The 19,643-nt window shown below is 39.3% G+C and overlaps 1 protein-coding gene across 7 annotated transcripts in view; it reads right to left on the bottom strand.

Moving 5' to 3' along the window:
• The window catches only part of PRDM5 (PR/SET domain 5), a 186,687-nt gene that overhangs the window by 43,440 nt on the left and 123,604 nt on the right, over positions 1 to 19,643 (bottom strand). For 6 of the 7 annotated variants that reach the window (XR_011537227.1, XM_070609212.1, XM_070609210.1 and 3 more), the window contains one exon: positions 7,026 to 7,111. The exons of the other annotated variant lie outside the window; for it this stretch is intronic. Coding sequence is in view for 5 of the 6 variants with exons in the window: in XM_070609212.1 (XP_070465313.1) it covers positions 7,026 to 7,111 (86 nt within the window). In the remaining variant the exon portion in view is untranslated. The remainder of the gene's footprint in view (positions 1 to 7,025; positions 7,112 to 19,643) is intronic. 7 annotated transcript variants of the gene reach the window in all.

Genomic DNA, 19,643 nt, shown 5'->3' with positions numbered 1-19,643 from the left:
GAAAGCTCAACTCAAATACCACCCACTCTCTCTAGCATTTCCCAGAATCAACTCACCCACCCTCTACCTGATTCAACAGACTCGCTTCTGCATCTGTCTCCTAAGTTTTATGTGCCTGCCTCATAACGTGTTCATGAGGATTCCACGCTGATTGCCGCACTTAAAAGGCCCCTTTCAATTCTCAACCAAGGCTACAGAAATCCTACACAATGTCTGGTAGCTGGGGAAATTCTTCTTACCGCTTCCCTTAGCATCCACTCCTCGCTCCTCCTCCTCCAACATATTCACCCATAATGAATTAGCTCTTTTCTTTTTCCTTCAATATCGTGCTCACATTGCACCCACAGGATTCACGAGCTGGATGCTCTGGTTAGATTTTTTTTGCATAGTTTACAAATCACTCCATCAGTACACCCCTCGAAAGCCTCCGGATAAATCCAGCAGTGCCCGAGGCCTAGGAAATCGGAGACTACCCCCCACCCGCAGTCCGGGCTTAAGGACCGGGGTCTCGCTGCCTGGTGTCAGAAGAAAGTGCGAAACGCACAGGTTTGTTAATCCCACCAAAAATCTGAACTACCTGAGGGTCGGGAACAGGAAGTTTTATGAAAGAAAATTAACAAAATACAAAACAACACAAAAGACTTGCTGTTCCTTTTAACCACTGGCATTTAATGTATTTAATTAATTGCATTTTAATGTTTGTAAGAACTAATCTGGCTGTTCCCATAAACAAGGCCGGAGAGACAGCTGTGATCTGAGAACTCTGAAACTTGTGTAACCTAATTTGGTTTTTTAAGTGGTGTTCAAAAGGCAGAGTTTCTGAAATAACTTTCTAATTGGTGCAGGTGTTTTCCATGTCGACAATCAAAAGTCATTAAACAAGACATGAAGCTTTCTGTGGTAAATGGTTACAAACGATAATTTCTTTTGAACCTAATGTTTACAAAACAGATATTTACGAGCATGTGCCCCAACTCACTAAGAATGAGTGTTTTGGTTCAATGTGTCTAAGACAATAAAAACCTAAAGTCTGTAATTTCCAGATGATCTATTGTTCCCAAGTATAATATCCTAAAATGGACTTGAGACATTACACACAGAGAGTTAAGCAACTTACATTTATCTCCCTTAGACAGATTTTGGGTGGTCAAAAAGACCTTTTAGACAAAAAACAACAGAGATAAGGAGGGGAAGGTCTGGCAGTATGCCAGGAGGATCTCCAAGCCTAAAAGCCCTGGCAAAACTCTTATTTCCTTTTAAGGTTATTTTAAAAAGTCTTGGTTTGAAGCCACCGTGTCCAAAGTAAGAAGATTGTCCCCAGAGAGGCCCTGTTCCCTCCAAAAAGCTGTTTCCTCCATCACCCAAGCAAGAAAAAAAGCCCATGAGTAGGAAGGAGAGAAGGTAAATGAGAGAGAACCTGGACTGAGATGAGCAATGGCTCACGGCACAATGCCCTGAGCAGAGCTGGCCAAGCCCAGCCCGACGCCAACTGAGCTCTCACCCTGGGAAACAGTCCCTTTGTAGAAACCTAACATATTGGCCTGGACCACATGGGGCCTGTAAACATGGGTGCTTCCCTGACTGAATGGAGGTGCTAATTGGACAGGGAGTGTAAGAATTTCTGTTTTTATCAGCTCCCAAGCAGAAAATGAATCTACAGCCATTAAGCAGAAGAAGTTGTCCTAATAAACTTAGACAGCTAACAATAAATTACTGCTGTTAGGACGTGGAAAGCGACAAAGAACGTCACCCCTACCCTAACAATGGGAAAAAGCTGGATAATCGACATCATCGTTTTGAACCTAAAGTCATACGATAGTTTGTGAACTGAGGTCATCAGACAACCGGGTGAACCGAATGTCACAAAGATGGAACACAAGAGCTGTTTCATCTTTGTCAGAGAACAGAGGAAGAGGCAGCTGCCACAAAAGGGGATGGGAAGAAAACAAGCAAAAGTTTAAAGAATTCTCAAAGGTCCACTGTAGTTTACAGGGACAGTTTAGAATTATGGGGACCCAGATACACTGGAAGTCCACGTCATCCACCACCTCTTTTCCACTGGCTCCACCGGGTGCTCTTGACAAAGATGGGGCAGGCCAGGAGACCTGAGGGAGCTCCCTCAGCGACACAGAGGAGCAGGGCCTGACAAGGGGTGATGGCGGAACAGGAGGACCAGAAGGAACCCATCTGCATACTGGTCCCCACGTGAGTATAAGGCGGCTACTGGCCACCACCAGGGAATAAGCACAAAACCACAGAGGCCACAGACCCTTCCAACACAGGAAACAAATGCCTTCTGCCTCTGAGTGAGGAGCAAGACACCTGCCATGCCCGACATCTGACCTCCTGTCAGGAAACAAAAGTCATGTGCTGCTGGGGGTGAGGCAGGAAAGCCTCGGGTGCTCTGGTCCCAGGCAAAGGCCTCTGCCTCTAGATAGGGGCAGAACTTTGCCCACAGCCCACACCCTGCACTGACACGCAGTGGAAGGGCTCTCACCCAAGATCTGCTGCCGCTCAAAGAGAAGCAGGAACCTCCACTGGTACAAAGCCGAGTTCAGCCTCCTGGCCTCTAGACTTACACTGTATAACAGAACTTTCTGTGACAAAGGAAATGTTCTATGTCTTTGCTGTCCAATATGGTAGCCACAAGTCACATGTCCTATTAAGCACTTGCAAAGTGGCCAGTGTGCATGAAAAAGCGAATTTTTATTTAACTTCAATTAAATTTTAAATAGCCACATGTGGCTAGTGGCTAGGACACTGCATCTCCAGACCCTGAACTGAGGCAGAGGCAGAAGTTGCCTGCCACCAGGGTAGGGGTAGAATGCCGAGAAAGCCCCATCCTAGAGGCTCAGGCACACAGCACCTGCCTCGTTCTAACACTAGAGCAGGAGAATCAAGAAAGCCCTGTGCCCCACTCAAGTCTCGTGCTGAGTAACAAGCACCAGATGACTATACCTGGTAGAGGGGCAAAAGCAGAGGCAGAGAGAAAAACTTCTTCCGTAGCAAGGGCATGAAGGTCTGCCCTTCATGGAGAATGACTGTGGAAAACCCCTGGCCATGAGAACATGGGAACAGCAGTCCACCACCGGAGCCCACCCAACTCTAGCTCAACTGCTGGCTACATTAGTTCAACCCCTTACATTAATGGCCTGGCAGAAGAGGTGTACCAATTTCCAGGCATCAATAGTATCTACCTCAGTCTCTATCATTCTTTTACACACAATAACAGCATCAAATAAAAATTTGATGTGACATCCAAACAGCAAACCCTCCCAAACCCATTATCAAGAGACAGAATAGACGACACAACGAGATAGAAAGATGGCCCAGATGGGGAACTACCAGAGAATTTTAAACAACTATAACTAACGTCAAAGAATTCAGTGAAAGGTGGACAACATGCAGGAACAAATGGGAAATTTCAACAGAGACACGGAAACCATTAAAAAAAGCCAAATGGAAATACTAGAAATGAAAAACTATCAAAGATGAACTTCTTCAATAGGCCAACTGGGCATAACAGAGGAAAGATCAGTGAAATGGAAAATTTGTCAATAGAAATTAGAAACACAAAGATACAAAGAGAAAAACACCACGATTAAAAAACAGAAAGTAACTAAAACAAAATAAAAATGAACAAGAACTACCAAGAGCTATGGAACAATATCAACCGATGTAACATATGTAATTGGCATCCCATGAGAAGAAGAGAGAAAGAAAGGGACCAAAGAAATAGGTGAAAAAGAAACAGCTGAGGATTTTCCCAAAATTTATCTAATAATAACAAATCACAGATATAAACAGGATGAATATATAAAAAGACACATCTGGCACAACATAGTCAACATGCTAAAAATCAAAAATACAGAAAATATATTGAAGGAAATAAAGAAATTACCAGCGTTGGCCTCTCCATGAAAGACCAACAACTGTTTAGCCTTTTAGCAAAATTAGGATTTTAGCAAAATTATCTCCCACACTTGGGGCCCTTGCTAGACCCAATAAACAATGCCCAGGGGGAAAGGACTTTGTGTTCCTTCTCAGAAGTGTCCATGCAGTAGCCACAGAATGCAAACCTGGGGGTGCAGGCATAGCACAGCATTTTACGTAGACCCACCAAAACTTCTTAAAAATGTAACTGGCTGGATGATATAGTATTTGTTATTGTTGTTGTAATCGAATTAAAATTTTCTTTTGAAATAGGATAAAAAAATGTCTGGAATTAGAGCTATCTAAATACTAAACATTTAATATGAATACAAAATTAAAACTGAAATGTGTTACAGTCCAGATGTACTGGTATCTTTTTTGAATTGATATTTATAAAACCCAAATAATACTGAGAAAATAGGAACTTGCAGAGATTGTTCCTCTAGAACTTTCTTCAAAAAGTCTCTTGGTTCTTGCTATCACTCTGATTGCATTCGCTGATAATCAGCTTTTGAAAAGTTGCACTAATATGCACAGAAAAATCTCTATTTATCCAATGCTTAGAAAAAAGGATTTCGAAACTAAAGCTGTCTGGGATAAAATATAAATATTGCATGAGAAAGAAAAATTAAGGAAGAGTTTGAGGCAAAACTTGAAAGGCTTGTATCTATTACTCTGTTCCTTTGCTAGTGCTCTCCATGAACTGTGTGGGATTCCATCTAAAACCCTGGGTGCTTCCAGCCGCACTCTCTCTGCCGTCCCCTTAGTCAAGCCTGGGGTTTGTCTTCTCTGTGCAGGCAGGACTGCTGGAGAGCTGCCGACAAGGTTCCACCCGCACCCAGACACCTCGAGGCAGCTTCAGGATCCTCGAACAAGGCTCAAATAGTCACATGAACATGAGACTTTGGGGTCCTTGCTGCAGTTCGTTGAGTTTGAAAATACACAGGAAAGTATATCAGAACCAGTGGGATGAGGAAACCTTTGAATGAATGAAAGGCAAATGTGTGTAGTGAGGGGTGTGGTCTCTGCAGCCACCATCCAGGTCTCCGCCTGGGTTCCATGCCGACGGTGCTACTCACTTGCTTGTACCTCAGTTTCTCACTTTTTAAAAAGGGATCATAATAAGACCCACCTCACAGAGACTTAAGTGAATAGCTAAATTCATTAATGAATTGGTGTGAGGCTTCTTAAACGAATGGACGGACGTGAAGGTCCAGAATAGTACCTGGCATGTAATTAGTGGTCTTTGTATTTATTTTAAGTATTTGTATTAGGCTCATTAATAAATTTTATATTAAAACAAAGTAAAAAACAAATTAGCTGAATTGGAAATATCACACTTTCTTGAGAAACCCTAAAAGGTATTTTCTTCCTGCAGTGATTTAAGCAGCCTCCTCTGTGGTGTGGTCATGACCGTCATCAGGAATCACGGGAAACAATATAATATGCACCCATAACGCCCAGATTTGGGTTAACATCACTAGTTTCGATGAGAAGAACCAGGGTTCCTTTGCCTGTAAGTTGGCATCTTTAAAATGTATTATTGACACCTCTGTAATAATTGTATACATATAACATAACCTTCTAAACTATACTAAAACTAACTTAAAACTCCTTAATAATGCCATTATGACATAAATATTTTAAATATGTACATTTAAGTCATTATTATGAGCAGTAATATCTGTCTAATCCTTTATTGCTTATGAAGTAATTTTATATTTAGTAAATACAGTCATGCGCTGTTTAATGACGTTTTGGTCAACAAGGGACCGCATATATGACGGTGGCCCCATAAGATTAGTAGCATACAGCCTAGGTGTGTAGTAAGCTATACTATCTAGGTTTGTGTAAACACACGCTATGATGTTCACACGATGAAACTGCCTAGGGACGCGTTTCTCAGAATGTATCCCCTTAGTTAAGCAACGCATCACTGTACTCCAGTTCCTAATATTCCAGTAGGACAACTATGACAGTATAAACCACAACAAGAAATCTGCTCTCAATTTGCTTAAATGAGAAGTTGCCTCTCTCCTCCATCACAAAGACAAGAAGAGCATTTTCTTAACAGGCCCTCAGAAGGTGTCTTTCATGGCCCACAGAACTGAAGCAGAGGCTAGAACACTATTATGCTGGAAAGGATATGAGTATTACATGCTGTCTCTAATGTCTTTATTTTATAGCTAAGGTAAAAAGAGAAATCCAGGAGAGACTGAAATGAGAATTGCTCTTAAGGAGATTAGGCATGTCTCTTAAAATTTGAAAAAATACATCCTTTATATACAGACCATAAGCACTTTTAAATGCCAACTGAAAAGGAACCGTGTGAAAGATAATGCAGTGAAAAGATGAAGAGAACAAAATCAAGGAGCTATTTAAAACAACATATTTCCAAATGGAAAGTTCATATAAAGTGTCTAATTGTGCCGTAAACTAGAAATGTATCTGGATGGAGTGTGAGCTGCTCACATTTTCTGGCAGATGCTTGAGTCTGGAAAAGTCTCTTATCCCAGAATGACAATAGTCCAGTGAGAGGTGTTGACAGCAGAGGAACAAGGGGCTCCCTCGGCAAAAGAATGAAACCAGCACCAGGCACACCCTGTAAAGCAATGAGCTGTCCTACTTGTTTTCCATCGCTCCCAATAATTTACACTATTTTCAATGTCTTTCTTGCAAATATACCTACTCATATGTATTAATTAATGGTCACATGCTGACGGACTTGCCTCTGTTCAAGAATGTTCCTATTACTAGACAATACTCTGCAAGACAGCATCTTGACATTTTTTAGAATTCAAACGTTACAACCTATTTATTTGACAGTTTGTATTTTATAACACCTATTATGTCACTTATAACACCTAAAAACTGACTCACAATTCAGAGGATGGGGACCCTTTTTTGGTTTGGATTTTTGTTTCTTTCATTGTTTTGTCTTTAAAAAAAATTTTATCCCCAAATGTCTATCATAAATATAAACAAAATTTCCGATACATCACCTTTATTTTCTCATGTAAAGTTAAATGTCTTTTTAAAAAAATAAGTATGGTTTTCATAATCGGTGTTAATGAGACAGAATATCATCTTACCCTGGTGTGAGTACGAATGTGCATCTTCAGTCCGTCATTTTTACTGAATCCTTTTTCACAGTAAGGACATTGATAGGGACGCTCACCTACAAATAAAGGAAGCCACCAAATCAGAAACAGAAAGCAGTAAAGCAGGCAGTGTGCCACCACTCCTCCCATCTGTCACCACGCACGCTCCACGAACACCAAGTACAGGCTCCGGGCACAGCCGGGCCACCACCCCAGGGGCAGTCCAGGGCAGTGGACCCATGCGCCCTCTTGTGGGGAGGGCCTGGGCCTGGAGCACTTCTGGTAGCGGACACAAACAACATTCGCCAGCGGCCGGCTTGCTGCATTTTCCTTTTAATACCTCAATCCAAATTACATCTCCTAATTTTAAGAATTTGTTGAAAGGATTTTATATTAATCAATTTGCTCTGTCACTGTACTGCTCATTATGGAGGTCTTTATTTAATTGGCTTACTGATTCCTTGTTCTAAAAAAAGATTTCGGGGTGACACAATGGTTAAGTCTGGCGTGCTCTGCTTTGGCAGCTCGGGTTTGTGGGTTCAGATCCCAGTTGCAGACCTATACCACTTGTCAGCCATGCTATAGGGGTGACTCATATACAAAACAGAGGAAGATTGGCACACATGTTAGCTCAGGGCGAATCTGCCTCAGGAAAAAAAGAAAAAAGATTTCATATTCTTTCTCAGGGTGATGAGTTTCAAAAGAATTTCATAAAGTTGGTGTATGTTAAACAGAACCATCTGTAGTTAAGCTAAATAATAATTGATCCATACTTTCTGATATAACAGAGTACCTGTCATCTAGAGGTTATTATTTAGAAAACAGCCAAACAATTTTTTTAAAACAAGCAAGCATACATATATACTTCACATTTAAAAGAATTTCTACTGTGAAATGACAAAAATGTGACAAAACTCACTCTCCAGGAGGAATGTGAAGCTGCCGTCTGGTCAAAGCTTAATTATAGAATGGACAGTAACTCAAAATGACTAATTTATTTATTCTTTCATTTAACAATGCATTTACATAGCAGGATGCTAAACCCTAAGTGCAATCAAAGATCAATTCAATAAAATATTTGCCTTCAGCAAATGTAAACCTCCTCTCCATCCTTCCTTCCCCTCAGAGACGGGCCTTTGGACGAGTAGTGTGTGCTCGTCCTCTCCTCTCTTGTCCTGATTCTCACTCTCATTCAGTCAGGTACCACTTGCATTAGTCCAGTGACCTCCCTTCTCAGGTCAACAATGAGTCCTTGGCGCTCAAACCAAAGGTGACTTTTCATCACGGCCTTCCCTGCCCCCTCCCCAGTCCCTGACACTGCTTCATGAAATGGACAGCTTCGTTCCTGGTTTGGAGCCCCTGTGGCACAGGGGGCCTTGCTCTGGGCTAAGAACTTTGTGCTTTCAGCAGTAACACAATGTGGGAGCAACCGCAGCAATGCGCGCCCCGCTCCGGTCCACCCAATTCATATGCTGAAGTCCTAACCCACAGCACCTCAGAATGTGACCTTACTTGAAAACAGGGTCATTGAAAATGTTATGGAATAGTGTGGGCCCCTCACCCAATGTGACCGGTGCTCTTATAAGAAGGTGGCCATGCGAAGACAGACACACAGGGAAAATGCCATGTGAGGTGTGGAATTATCCTGCCGCAAGGCAAGGAACTACCAGAAGCCAGAAGAGAGGCCTGGAACAGCTCCTTCCCTAGCTCCTTCAGAAGGAGTGTTTCCCTCTTGACACCTTGATCTTGGACTTCTAGCCTCCAGAACTGTTGGACAGCAATTTTTTATTGTTTAAGTTCCTCAGTTTCTGGGACTTAGCTGGGGGAGCCCTAGCAAACTAATACATCCACCCAATTCCTAATAGCTGGCAATTATTGTTCTCGCTGATGACTATCTATCTGCTTCCCTTGAGGATTGTGTAGACTGCTCAGAATAGACACTGGGCCTCTAGAGGGTCAGTATTTCTCCCCCATCCCCAAGACAACCCTGAGATCCAGGATACTGAACTGATACATTTAGAAAAGTTGGCTAAGTTCAGCTCCACTCATTTATTCTACCATCCAGAATATAACTCCAGTTTTAAAGGATGTCACTGGGTAAATGCTTTGATAAACAGAACGTATCTGAAAACTACAGTGTGTGGTTTGCAAATCAGCTTAGACTCTACATTTATCTGCTATTCTGTCTACTCCTTTGGCTGGAGCCCATTTAGGGCAATGCTGCCTTTCCTAGACTCTGTGGACAAAGCCATCTGCTGTCCCACACAACGTGAAGCTGAAGTTTACCTGTGCAGGTTAATATGTTAGTAACTATTAAAGTCACGTGCCCCATTCGCACATTTAAGCAAGCTGTTATTCTTAGGGTTTTTTTCTCATTATGCATAGGATACTTTCCTTATTTCAAGTTATTGTGATGAGTATGTTTCCAGGAAATACTTCTGTCCATATAGAAAATTATCCTAGTATGAACAGGAACTTTCAACTTGAGTTAACTCTCAGAACACAGATCTTTCCTTCTTACTTGAACGCTGCCAGTGCATTGGTTCTGATGTACAACATGATGCAAATCCAAATAGCTACTATTTTTTAACTTTGCTGGTAGATGTAGGCGCTGTTTTCATTTTGCTTACGCTAATCACAGTGTTCAAATTCTGACACATAAAAATCAGCTAATCTGAAAACTAGCTAATCTGAAAGTTAGCTAAAAAAATGGAGCTAAAAACAAATCTAAATGAAAATAATAATAACAAAGGCTGAAACACATAAAGCCTACCACTATTAGGCTCTGCTCTACTGTTCACAATGCTTAATGCACATCAGCAATTTTAATTCTTGCAGCAACATCTGATCTAGGCATTCATTTCCCTAACTTACAAATGGGGAAAATAAGGCACAGAAAATAAAAGCAATTTGCTTAACATGACACAGCTATTAAATGGTGGAATCAGAATTTTAACCCGTAACTCACGCTGTCACATAAATTAATAATATGACTAGTATTTTGTGTAAATTAGGTTAGACTTTCTAAAGTTATTGACAAAAACTCTGCTGCTTGCAATAACAGTTAACATTAACCAGATCTTTCTGGCTGGCAGATTCAGGCATTCTTTTAGTTATCAAAGCTCATCAGGAAAAGGTAGGAGGCAGGTTAGGCATGTGTTGTGTCTCAAAGCAGATCCCAAGTGAACGCAAACACTGACATAATATTAAACAGTACCTTGAGAACTACATATAGGTAACCACCTTCAGTATTTAGAGGGGAACACAGTATCGACAAGTGTCACATACTGCACTCTGAGAGTTAGCTACCAATAGTCAGATTTACTGAGCGTAGTAGCATAAATAATATTGAAGTGGCCATAACAGTGAAATACTTTTCACTGAACTAAGGAAAATAGATGAGTTCTTTGCATCTGCTTCTTTCTTTGAATCATATTCTGACACTGATGAACATTAAAATCCACTCGTGTTTTCTTCAAACACATCAAGGAAAAAACAAATGTAATGGCAACTGTAAAAGGTTGACTTCAAGTTGACTTTAAAAGGTGCCACAAAGTGGATATTCCATGAAGTGAGTTCATTCATTAAACAGATTTTTTTCTGAGCACACACCATCTTTTAGTGACTGTCCTAGGCTTTAGGAATGCAGTTGCCAATAGATTCACAAAATCACTGTCTCTTCAATGTTACTAGTGTAATGAGAAAGACAAGAAAACATTAAAGAAAAGACACAAGATAATTTCAGATACTGATAAATTATACGAAGAAAATAAAGCAAGGAGATAGGTTTCAGAAAGACCTCCGTGGGAGTGGGCAGGAGAAGGACTTCACTAAGGTCATCAGGAAAGGCAAAAACTGAATGAACACCATCCCTGACTGTCAATCTAGCATCATTCAAGCACACTTTTCTGTAGCGCTTCAGCTTTGAATTAAAAGCATTTTAGCTCACTGGGCTTGAAAGAAGCCTGCTTATTTCACTGCTGGCACACCTGAGATGGAAACAGGTTAAAAGTATTTGAAATCTGTAGGGCAGGGAAATATTCAGAAAAGAGCACCAGAGAACTGGAGATGGCTTTCCAAAGTCAGCTCATGGTAATGAAAGGGGACGTCGGATGCCACCTGAAAGAACTTAACAGAGTCTAGCCTGGTCCCCCAACAAGTTACCCTGAGGTTTTGACAAAGAAAATACATTATGACTACAACTATGCACTGGCAAGTATGGCTAAAAACAATAGGAAAAAATCAGATTCTAGTTTAATATATGCCACTAGGATTATAATTTATTGGCATTATCATTATTTTATGCAATATAATTTTAAAGACATCAGAAGAACTCTAACCCTCACCAAAGGATTAAAAGACTAATATTAAAACAGCATCTTAAAATTTGTGACCTTTCAGGTTAGCATGCATCTTCATGATAAAAGGATCCTAAAGCTGCTAATATCCATCTATTGCTACATAACCACCTCAATGTCCAACATCCTGACACAAATGCTTTCTAAAGATCTATGTTTACACAACATGAAACTAATAAAGAAAAACCTTGCCAACTTTGATATTCTTAAATTAGACCACGGATTTAACTGAAAAAAAGCACTTGACCAGTCTATCAGAGGGCTCAGTGATCAAATTTTATTTCATGCTACTAAACACATCGAATGCAAAAGACTTAATAATAATGACCACTATTGGCTAAACAAAACGGCTAACAGATTGTATGTTATATTTTAGCACAAGTAATATAAATTTTATCTTATATTTTACCACAATTTTTTTAAAAAAGTGTACAGCCAATGAGCCCTATGCTTTGAAATATTTTTAAACAAGCAGGAAAGTTTTATAATATATATGTTTTAAGAGATTTTGATTAAAATGAAAATAGCCTATTATCAGAAACTATTTTAATAATTTTCCCTTTTATTTTGTCCATATATTTTCAAAACCTATGTAGATTTCACAGAATTCTCATAATTCTCTGAAAAAATGAGAAGATGTATGCACATAGAAAATGTAATTTAAGATGGAATAAAGTCAAACTTTTATTTTCAATGAATCCAAACTAAGCAATGTCTAAATAATTAAATTAATTAATGTTTAAAGATTTTGGAGCCATAGTTTTACTTTTTCCTTTAAGTTTTCTAACAAAAATCAGTTTTGGAGGTACCAACTTTCAAATGAAAAAGCAAACCTCAAAAGGGCATGTTTCATGAAAAGTTAAGATGGTTCCACGATTGAGCTTTAAAATACATGTGTTATATGGGAATTGTTTAGAAGAACTTTATATTTGTTTTCCACAAATATTATGAGACTAGCTTATTTTGCTTTTGTGACTAAGGAAATTATTACAAAACATCGAAGTGACTCATTCTAAGTGCAAATTAAACCAAAAGATATAATTGTGCAAGCACCACCCAATCACTTTTCCAGTTTCACCATACCAATCCCCTCAGCTTATGGAGCATCTAATAAATTAGAAGTATACCGCAGAGAGAAGTGAAACGCTACACCGACAAATGGGAGCAGCTCAAGTTCATTCCTGGCACTTTTCTGTGAATTGAAATAGGTATTTTTTTTTTCCTGCAGCAAAAAGAGCCCTGAAACCCCACTGATCTCACTGAAGCCCACAGTGTTACTCTTGGAGAGCTCTTATTAATCAAATCCTGTGAAATCTTACTTGATCTAAACAAGTTAAACACGAGGACAGTACCTCTGAAAGACAGACAGCAAAAATCTGAACTTGACATTTACTCCTTGAATATTTCAGAGATACTCTCTCTTTTAAAAGTTGAAAAAGTTTACTATTCTAAGGAAGTGGGCAATAAAATGTAAAAATCAAAGGGTGACTCAAGGAGAGGTCCTTCTCAAAATACTTTTTGAATCAAAACAAATTCAGTCTTTTTTTTTAAGCAAGGTTCTATGGAGATACAAAAAAAGTAAAAGATGTATCCTTTTCCTTAAAAATCTCAGTTACAGTATCCCTCCCTCATTTCTGAGGAGATGCCAAATAAAATGTGGTGAGGTTCACTGGGATGCAGAAAAACGGGGAAGCCATGTGCTCACTAACTTTCTAGTCTGAAATAATAAAGATCCAGACCTATTTATGGATTGAGGGCAAAACAAACAGTGAATTTTACTGAGGCAAACAAAACAGAATATGAGATACAGAATAAAAAAGGACAAGAGTTAAAGAATAATTTTAAAATAACGAGCTAGGAAGAGAACATAAAATATTCTCTACTCAGGATGCCCTTGCTTCGGCCAACCAGGTGTATAAATGCCGCCATTATATGTGACTTGTCTCAAGGGAGCAAGGCACCTACGAGAGGTCCTTGATGTGAGTGCTGACAGAAGCAAAGGGGATTGTGTCACAAATGGAGAAACATCTGAACAATCCAGACACTGGCAAAGTTTAATGGTTCTGAGCAAGAAAGAAAACCTCCTACGTGAGTTTTCTGCACTGCTATGTTAAAGGACACCCTAAAGTGAGATGGGTAAGCTAAGTAAGGTAAAGTAATTACATGCTGACTGTGTGTTGTTGTTAGGGAGTCAGACTTTGGTGGGAAAATCATTACTCTTTTCCCCCAGCAGTTTCCTGGTTTCAGGAATTCCTACCTGGAGTTTTATTTAACCCAGCATTTACGAGTATTGTTCGTGAACAGTGGTGGTGGAGTGAGGAAGCAGCTACACCTCAGGTGCCTGAACACAGAGGGGTTTTCCTGTAAATAGTGCCAGCAAGGAAGAATCAAGCGTATATACCTTTGATCAGCAAGAAACCTAGAAAATAATTCTCTTTACCCCAAAACTAGAGTAGCTAGAAAATCTTCACCAGGCCTGGAGCACAATCCAGAGCTGCAGAAAAACACAGAAGTTGTTCTTGGAGGGAAATGAGAGCAAGGGTAGAAGAAAGCACACATCAGAGAAATCAGATCTCCTTTAGCTTTCCCAAACAAAAGGAAAATGTTGGTGTTCCAAGGTTAACAGAGGCAGCTATTAATAATATTATCCAATAATTCACCAATAGATAAAGCTGTCGAAATACACTTGATGAAAACTGTTGCCTAGGCCACTTCCATTTTTGAGGATTGCAGTATACCAAAAAAACTGGAAAAACAAGGCACTGGCCCTGTGGCTGAGTGGTTAAAGTTCCATGTGCTCTGCTTCAGTGGCCCAAAATCACAGGTTCAGATACCGGGCGTGGACCTACATCACTCACCAGCCATGCTGTGGTGGCACCCCACAAACAAAATAGAGGAAGATTGGCACAGATGTTAGCTCAGGGCTACTCTTCCTCAAGCAAAAAAAAAGAGGAAGATTGGCAACAAATGCCAGTGCAGGGCAAATCTTCCTCAGCAAAAAAAAGAAAGAAACAAAGAAATGATGAAAAGAAATTTACCTAAATGACAGTAAATTTTAAACGACCCATTTATTAGTGTCTCTGTGATTATATTATTAATTCATTTGGTGATTATTCATAACACTATATTCCAAAACAAATGTTACTCCCTCACTCTTACCCTCTGTGCCTCATATCCCAGCCTATGACTAACCTTAATGTAAGAACTGTAATTTCTGCATTGAAAACTAGGGCCCTTGATATTTTTGAAAAAAGAAAAAAGTAGATAATTATACTACCAATGAAAATCAAAATGAATGTTTCTCTCTCTTAAGTTGCTATATATGCTCATCACTACCCCAAAATCAACAGGGAGGAGCTGACTACAGCAAAAAAAATAAATAAATAAAAGAGGACGAAATAGTACGTTCCACCAATGTGGCTGGTGATCAGAAATCATTTGAATTGTCAAAATAACACTTAGCAAACAAGAATTATGCAGTTCAAGACTTTACCTACGAATAAGACTTCTTAGGGAAAACCTAAAGCTCTTCAGTGTGGTGCTCAGGAAATCACTTATTTCTATGCAGATTCTGCACTCACCTACTCTGCTAACTCTTACATTATCTGTAGGCAAAAGACCATTTGATTTGACCCAATTAGTAATTAACTACTTAGCAAATAAATATGGCAAAATAAATTCCGTCTCAACATATAAAGGTTATCAAATTCTTAAAAAAATGTGAAAAACTGCTTTAAATTTTCACTTGTTTATAATTACTTTGCTAACTGTCTATTTTTATTAATAATGTCATTATCGTCATACAGCTATTTCTAATTATTTATAGCTACTATTTTTATAACTTTGAACAAATATTCTAAAAACAATGAATAAATTCATTTAGAAAAAGTACTGGAGAAGGAAGAAAAACAGTGGATAGATCTGAGTATAATCAAGTTATAATATACCAACCGTTTATTTCTAAGCTGATCACAGGTATTTACAAAAAAATTAAATATTTCCTAAGACAGTGATTTATTACTACATTCAAGTAACAGTGTGCAAGCAAGCCTAGAACAGAAGGGCCAACACAGCCGGTATCTATTAACACAGAAAGTTGGTTGGAACTGTAGGCAAGTAATTAACCTTCTGGCCCAGAGCTTTAAAACCCCAAAAGCAGTTCCTAGAATTTCCTTCATAATTTATGAACAACTGATGGAATTCATGTCACAGTCCGTGGATTCTCTTGCGGAATTAACCCCAGCTCTCACTGACCCTAACAAGCCATAAACCAACTGGAGAATGTGCTCTACCATTTCAGCTGACCCACAGAGTGCCATCTCTGTCATGCTAGCCTAGGAAATGGATGATAAATTACAGAGCTGCCTGCCAGGCACAGACCTAAGCATTCACCTTCATTGATGCTGACAGCAACACACAGTACATGCACCCTCACTCACCCCAAACCAGCCCTGTTTGACTGCAAACCCTCATCTATGTTCCATAGATGATCTATACTCTGCTGCTAAAGGTTATAAAAAGATGATAATGATGACACTGGGAATGGAGGGTCAAGCTGTATATCAAGGCAGTATGAATACCTGTGATTAAATACCGACTGCAATAAGAAAAACAAAACACACGGCAACATCGGCAGCAAGGCTCACGTGATCGCACGCTTACCCTGTGCTAACACCATGCAAAGTACTGTACACACACCTTCGTTTCTTCCTCGAAACAACACGAGAAGTTGGGACTATTATCACATAGCCTGTTTTGCAGGTGAGGAAACCAAGCTTTGAAGAAGTTAAGCAACTTACTAAAGCTCATGCAGGGAGGAAATAAATAAAATGGAGTCTGAAAGCCTGAAATCCAACGCTAGGATCCATACTCTGGATATGAACCAGGTATTAAATAATAAGATATTATAGATAGGCGATTTTGTGGTGGGAAGTTTCTCCATATCTGGAGTTCAGTTCTCAGTTAGACCATAAGTAACAAACTACAGACTCTCAAGCTTCCAAGTCGAGATTATTGTCCTCAACTGGTTGATGTATCAACATGGCAACATCATCCAACATTACGGAAGGAATGTATGGGATTCTATGGTGAGTTCAAGAGTAACAGTAAGTGTTAGGAGGGATGTTAAAGAATAAGAAGCAAAAATACCAGCAACATGATATACTGGAAAAAGTTTAAGCTTAGTTTAGTTCTAGATGAACCACATAGGAGTTGTGTACCTTGGCAAATCACTCTATTTTACTGGGCATTAGTTTAACTAAGAGGCTTGAACTAGATAATTTCTAAAATTCCTTTCTAAAAGTCAAGAATATTACTTTTTAACAATCTTTAAAAGCAGCTGTCTTCTGCATACTTGCCCTGCATGCCCTTCACCTAATCATCTAATTATGAAGAATAAGTGGACTTGAGAAGGTGGATACGAGGGTTATGAAACCTAACATTTTCAAAGTTCATGGAAAAAATGAAGTTTTGTCAAACTTCTCCCCAGCAGTACAGATGGTGGTAACGGGAGTAGAGAAGGGAGAGGAGTAGACAGAGGAGAAAGATGGTGAGCAAAAACACAACCAGCTGGTTATTTAAGGTAGCAAAGGATAAAATCAATCAAAATGTGAAGGAACTGGAGAGATTCAAAAAAGAATTTTTTAAACACTGTTAAAAAAAAGTTACAACAGAGACATAAATACTAAGATTTCTCCGCGAAATAAGATACAGGTAGTAATCCAATAGCTAAGTTATCACTGTCTTATAAAATGACCATTAGTCATGAGCCAATAAAATAAGACCTGTTCTGAGAAAAGTAATATGAAGGAAACTGGCTTTAATGCTACACAAACAATACTGTCACTATACTAGATAGGAAATGATCAAAGACACCAATTGGCATACTGGAAGGAAGAAACATAAACTGGAGTTATATTTCCTCTTCATAAAACTTAGTGTCATCTGATGTTATAAAAAAGAGAACTGACTTCCCAAAGTATTGATGGACAGTTTGAATACCATAAGAGCCAAATGAAATTGACTCTTTCAACATAATGGGAAAACAATGAAGAGACTATTAACCCCATAAAAATCTCATCACATTGCACTCTAACGTACATGCACCTCACTAAAAGGCCCAACCATCAACTAATTACCATTTCCTATAAATAAGAAAAGTAATCTCTCCAACTATGATGTTCTGGAAAACAAAAATTTATGGAGATAGGAAACAGATCAGTGATTGTGAGGGGTTGAGGGGTGGGGTATGAACAGGCAGAGCACAAAGGAATTTGAGAGCAGTGAAAATACTTTGTATGATACCATAATGATGGATATATGTCATTACGCATTTGTTCAGACTCAGAGAATGTACAACATCAAGAGTGAACTGCAATGAAACAGTGGAGTTTGGGTGATTATAATGTGCTAATGTGGGTTCACCAACTGTAACAAACATACCACTCTGGACGAAGACATTGATAATGGGGGAGGCTATGCATGAGTGAGGGGAGGGGTATTTGAGGAAATCTCTGTACCCTCCCCTCAATTTTTCTGTGAATCTAAAAATAAAGTCAATTTAAGAAAAACAGAATCGGATGAAACTAAATTTAATCATCATTTTCTCTGTATGCTATTGCCCACTATAAAGACGACTCAGGAGTAAAAGAACCAGTAAATGCTAAAAACCAAATAAAATAAAACAAAATAAAACAAAAACAAAGGACCTTTCATTTGGCTCTAAAGCATAAAACTTTCATACTACTGAAATAATACAAGCCTTTTAAAATTCTATTGCTCATCTTTTATCCTGGGTAACTTACAGAATTTTTGCAATTCTTGTAGTAGTTATAATAGCTGTGTAGCTGTGTACCAAAAAAGAAGAGATAAGACAATAATAAAAAAGAATGTGAAGTCAAAAGTTTTGGGTCTCACTACCTTGACTGGATAGGTCATTTCCTTCTCTGAATCTCAGCTTCCTCATATAGAAAATGAGAATGGTCTTGGAAAGCTATCACACTGGCTGCAAAAGGGTTAACTTAGTATCTGAGAGAGCGTCCCTCCTTCAATAAACTTGACTAAAAACCTGAGCCTGATTTGCCCTACCTGCCAGCTTGAAGTCTAGTTGTGGAACACATAAACAAAGTAAATATAGCGTCATAACTGAGAAGAAATAGTTATATATAATAAACAACGGCAGGCCCCCAACCTCCACTAGATGAGAGGCTACAGAGGGCAAGAGACCATAATGTACGACATAACGGTTTGTAATTATTTCAGTTCCTATAGACTCGACCGCGTCAAACAAAATGGATGTGGCATTTGTTGAAACTGTTTCCTCTACCTTTTTTCTAATGAGGATTTTAACAACTAGGCAACTCCAAGCGAAAAGCAATCCTAGTCAATCTGAGTGCTGGTGGCCAAATATTGATCTTTATTCCTTCATTTGAGCAGTATAATTTTATAGGCATTGGTAAGCTAGATCTTGAAACATGCTGTTACCTATGTTTGGCTATGCAGTCTGCTATGCCACCAATTGTGTGATGAGCAAGGAGGTGAAGGAAGGAAAGCAAAGCAAAAGGTCTAACTTTACATTGTGGATGGGCCCAGCTGATAAATTGTGGACTTCAGAAATTTGATTCTTTGATGCTAGCATTTCTCAAAGTGAATTCCACAGATTTTTTTTGTAGGTGTTATATGAAAAAGTGATTTTATTGTCAATGCAATTTGGATTCCAATCCAGGACTTCTCACTATGAAGCCAGCATACTTTTTATAATCCCACAGCTACTGCAAAGTATTTGTAGGTTCTTTTATTCATTCAAGAAGCATTTGCTGGGTTTTTTCTCTATGCCCGGCAGTGATCTGAATAGAAAACAAGTAAGCTATCAGATATGGCACAGCTCTAAGGAAAGAGAACCTACAAACCACTGAAGAAGTGCAAGCGCTCGGCCGGGTGCTGTGTTGAGAGAAGAACAAGGCAGAGCATGGTGGCCTCCCGTGGTCGGGGTAGGGCACAGTCAGGTAACAAGCATGGAGAAAATCAATTTAACTGGCGGCCAGAGGAAAGTGAAAGAAGCCCAGTAAACCAGCCTGGGGCTGGCAGTTGATGAGTCTCCTGAGACAGGCAAGGGCCAGGCATTCTGCACAAGGGGAGGGGAAAACACTGAAAGGTTTGTAAGGAGGATAATAACACGACTGGGTGATCCTCCTCAATTCTTTACACCTTCTTTTATAAAGAATACATATACTTTCCAACATATGTCAAAGAA

This window comes from Equus przewalskii, chromosome 2, assembly GCF_037783145.1.
Source record: "Equus przewalskii isolate Varuska chromosome 2, EquPr2, whole genome shotgun sequence".
In the NCBI taxonomy this organism is placed as follows: domain Eukaryota; kingdom Metazoa; phylum Chordata; class Mammalia; order Perissodactyla; family Equidae; genus Equus; species Equus przewalskii.
Note: the sequence above shows the minus strand (reverse complement) of the source record. Positions and strands in the feature narration are given on the sequence as shown.